Source organism: Palaemon carinicauda, chromosome 21 (assembly GCF_036898095.1).
Source record: "Palaemon carinicauda isolate YSFRI2023 chromosome 21, ASM3689809v2, whole genome shotgun sequence".
Lineage (NCBI taxonomy): Eukaryota > Metazoa > Arthropoda > Malacostraca > Decapoda > Palaemonidae > Palaemon > Palaemon carinicauda.
In genome coordinates this window covers 120,959,600-120,964,599 of record NC_090745.1, presented here as the reverse complement: position 1 = coordinate 120,964,599, position 5,000 = coordinate 120,959,600, and the positions used below count along the sequence as shown (strand labels likewise).

Genomic DNA, 5,000 nt, shown 5'->3' with positions numbered 1-5,000 from the left:
GCTACAACCCAAGTTGGAAAAGCAAGATGCTACAAGGGCTACAACAAGGAAAAATAGCCCTGTGAGGAAAGGAAATGAGGAAATAAATAAATGAGAATAAATTAACAATATATCATTCTAAAAACAGTGACAGCGTCAAAACAGATATGTCCTATATAAACTATTAACAACGTCAAAAACAGATATGTCATATATAAACAATAAAAAGACTCATGTCAGCCTGGTCAACATAAGAACATTTGCTCCAACTTTGAACTTTTGAAGTTCTACTGATTCAACTACCCGATTAGGAAGATCATTCCACATCTTGGTAACAGCTGGAATAAAACTTCTAGAATACTGTGTAGTATTGAGCCTCATGATGGAGAAGGCCTGGCTATTAGAAATAACTGCCTGCCTAGTATTACGAACAGGATAGAATTGTCCAGGGAGATCTGAATGTAAAGGATGGTCAGAGTTAAGAAAAATCTTATGCAACATGTATAATGAACTAATTGAACGACGGTGCCAAAGATTAATATCTAGATCAGGAATAAGAAATTCAATAGACCGTAAGTTTCTGTCCAACAAATTAAGATGAGAATCAGCAGCTGAACACCAGACAGGAGAACAATACTCAAAGCAAGGTAGAATGAAAGAATTAAAACACTTCTTCAGAATAGATCGATCACTGAAAATCTTGTAAGACTTTCTCAATAAGCCAATATTTTTGTGCAATTGAACAAGACACAGACCTAATCTGTTTCTCAAAAGTAAATTTGCTGTCGAGAATCACACCTAAAATTTTAAAAGTCATACAAATTTAAAGAAACATTATCAATACTGAGATCCGGATGTTGAGGTGCCACCGTCCTTGACCTACTTACAGTCATACTTTGAGTTTTGTTAGGATTCAACTTCATACCCCATAATTTGCACCAAGCACTAAGTTTAGCTAAATCTCTATTAAGGGATTCACCAACCCCAGATCTACATTCAGGGGATGGAATTGATGCAAAGATGTCTGAGGCATTTGTTTTGCAGTGGACTAGTAAACGTCTGATGATGATATATACATAACTCAAAGAGCTATGGAAAGAATAATGATGTGAATAACACAGAGAGAGGAGAAAAAAAAAAGAGCAATACGACTACGAGAACAAACTAAAGTAGAGGATATTCTAACATGTAAGAAAAACAAATGGACATGGGCAGGACATATAATATGAATGGCACACAATAGATACACATTTAGAATACCAGAATGGGTCCCTGGAGATTGTAAAAGAAGCAGGGAAAGGTAGAGAAAACGAAGGATTGACGAGCTAAGAAAATTTGCGGGTATAGACTGGTATAGAAACACCATAAACAGACGCGATTGGAAGGACATGTCTGAGGCCTTGCCCTATAGTGGACTAGCAACGGATGATGATGATATATACAACAACAACTACAACAACAGCCGTTTTTAGTTCACTGCAGGACAAAGGCCTCTGTCAATTCATGTCCAGGGTTGGCCAGTGTGGATTGGTGATGATGGTAGATTTTCGTCAGATCACCCTGACTAGTACAGCTTTGCTAATCATGACGATACACAAACCCTTTCACCACGTTAAGGTATCCCCACACAGAAAGTGAAATATATATATATATATATATATATATATATATATATATATATATATATATATATATATATATATATATATATATATAAAATATATATTTCCATTTCTGTGTGGGGATACCGTAACGTGGTGAGAGGGTTTGTGTATCACCATGACCAGCAAAGCTGTGCTAGTAGGACCAGCTAAACTAGGTTGGTTGGTTTGAGTGATCAGACGAAAATCTCCCACAATCAGCAATACATATATATATATATATATATATATATATATATATATATATATATATATCCCTTTCTATGTGGGGATACCTTAACGTGGTGAAAGGGTTTGTGTATCACCATGACCAGCAAAGCTGTGCTAGTAGGACCAGCTACACTAGGTTGGTTTGCTTTGAGTGATCAGACGAAAATCTCCCAACATCAGCAATATATATACATATATATATATATATATATATATATATATATATATATATATATATATATATATATAACATACAACTTCCACACAACCAACGTTTTGACATATTTAACAAGTTCCAAAGATGGCTTTTTTAACTATTATATTAAAGAATTATATATTTTTGAGAGAAAACATCAAGCAATAGGAACTAAACTTATCGTATGTGACACAAGAACTGATTGCATATCTGCAAAGAGATAGGTATTTTTCTGAGCGCCTGTGACACTTACTAAATAAAAACTGGTTCTGTTTTGTCACCAAAATCCACCGCTGGTTATGTTATTACTAGCGCAACCATGATCATTGTTGCCTAATGTGTAACTAATTATCATTGTTACTTGCTAAGCTACAACCCTAGTTGGAAAAGTAGGATGCTATAAGCCCAAGGGATCCAACAGTAAAAATACCTCAGTGAGAAGAGGAAAGAAGGAAATAAACTACAAGAGAAATAATGAAACAATAAAAAATATATCAGGAACAGTAACAACATTAAAATATATCTTCCATTTATAGATCATAAAAACTTAAAACAAGCAAGAGTAAGTGAAATAAGATAAAATGTGCTCAAGTGGTACCCTCAAGCAAGAGAACTCTACACCATGACAGTGTAAGAGCTAGGAGGCTATGGCACTATTGGGACCATTATAATTTGCAACGAAACATTTCATGACGATAGTTAGCTGATTGTTTTATTTTTTTTATACTGTAATACCGAAAATAAGTTCAATATATATATCACCCTACTATTGCCTTGATAGTAGTTTTACTGGCAAACATATATATATATATATATATATATATATATATATATATATATATACATATATATATATATATATATATATATATATATATATATATAAATGAATATATATATATATATATATATATATATATATATAAATGAATAAATATATATATACAGTATATATATAAATGAATATATATATTTATATATATATATATATATATATATATATATATATATATATAAATGAATATATATATATATATATATATATACACTTAAATTATCTAAAAACACTTTGTATAACCTTCATAACTATGAAATTTTATTACTTTTGATATTATCTGAACGAATATTTAGAAAATTATTTAATGAATATGCAAAAAATATAACGTTACTGTAACTCAAATTTATAAAATATACAGAAACACATTAAACTGGAAATTCGTAAAGCAAGTAAACCTATTTCAAAAATGCTCACTGAACAATAACAAAGATAGGTCTAGGCCTTGCAATGGATTTACTCCCATGCCCTAGGCCTACTATATTTATTATTCGATGTACATCTAGTAAAATCATGAGTATATATACGAGTACACTTGCCCAATGGTGAAAGAAAGAAAGAAGAGAAAGTGTGCTACTATGAACATACGTTAATAGTAATTCCGTGTAAACGCGTGAGGCATTGCCAATGTCACACAAACAGAACCGGTTTGTTTTGTTACCCGACCTCTTTATCTGTTTAATTCTTTACAATAAGGCGTTATCTATCCTCGGGATATATATATATATATATATATATATATATATATATATATATATATATATATATATATATATATACTGTAGTATAAATGTGTAATAAATATAAATATATATATATATATATATATATATATATATATATGAATATATATATATATATATATATATATATATATATTATATATATATATATAAATATATATATATATAATATATATATATATACATATACTGTATATATATAATATAATATACTGTATATATATATATATAATATAATATACTGTATATATATAATATAATATACTGTATATATATATATATATATATATATATATATATATATATAATATACTGTATATATATAATATAATATACTGTATATATAAATCATTTTTCCAGTGAGATTAACGTTTAAGGATAACTTTCACAATTAGACTAATTGACATTTTTTACAATTACAATCTTTACAATATGGTTACAGTATAAATTTGCTTAAAAGGTTAAATCACATTTTAAACAATTAAAATTTTTACTATATGGTTACAGTAGGCCTATACATTAGCATTTTTTACATAAACATAAACCTTCCAAATTAAATATTTTACACATTTTTACTTTGTTACTAGATACTCAAAAAACAGTAATTTATATACTATAAGGTTTTTGAGTAGCTATAAAATTGAGATATGTAAAATTGTTAATTTAGACGGTTTATGCCTAGGCCTATGAAAAAAATTATAATGTATACGCCTACTGTAACCATGTAATAAAATTTTTAATTATAAAAAATGTAATATAACATTTTAAATAAAAAGAAAAAATATACTGTAGCATAATTTCAATTTTCATATACAAAACCTCTGTATAAATAGTGTATGTGAAAAGTGAATATTAAGTTTCTTACCGTCAGCCTGGGATGACACTTCCATAACAGTGCCCAAAAGCATAACAAAGAGGACAGCCGTCTTGACCATCCAAGGGCACCACGCCTGTCCCCAAGGATGCCAGTCTCTCCTCCAGGGGCAACAAGACGCCAGTCCTTCCGAATCCCGCCCTTGGTATCCGCCAGAGCATCTTCCTGGCCACTCGTCAGAGCAATTGTCAAAACTCGCGATTACGCCGTGGGTGATCATGCCCTCCTGACGGCGTTCATGATGGCGCTCGGTCCTCGACTGAATTCCCCCGTCGGAAACCATTCTCTAGCTCACGCCCGCCTCATCACTCGCGTAAGGCACGCCCCCAAAAACCTGACGATTTGCATAGAGGGTTGTACCTTTTGGAAGGGGGGAAGGGGGAACGGCAGAGAGGGAGAACCTCCTACAGCCTATACGCCAGAGGGATGCCCCCAAAAACCTGACGATTTGCATAGAGGGTTGTACCTCGGAAGGGGTGGGGGGAGGGGACAGCAGAGAGGG

General features: G+C 31.5%; 1 protein-coding gene across 1 annotated transcript in view; it reads right to left on the bottom strand.

Moving 5' to 3' along the window:
* Positions 1–4,781, bottom strand: part of Reck (Reversion-inducing-cysteine-rich protein with kazal motifs) — a 102,403-nt gene extending 97,622 nt beyond the window's left edge. The window contains 1 exon segment of the mRNA XM_068344739.1: positions 4,490–4,781. Within this exon segment, the coding sequence (XP_068200840.1) occupies positions 4,490–4,781 (292 nt within the window).
* Between the last annotated feature and the right edge of the window lie 219 nt (positions 4,782–5,000).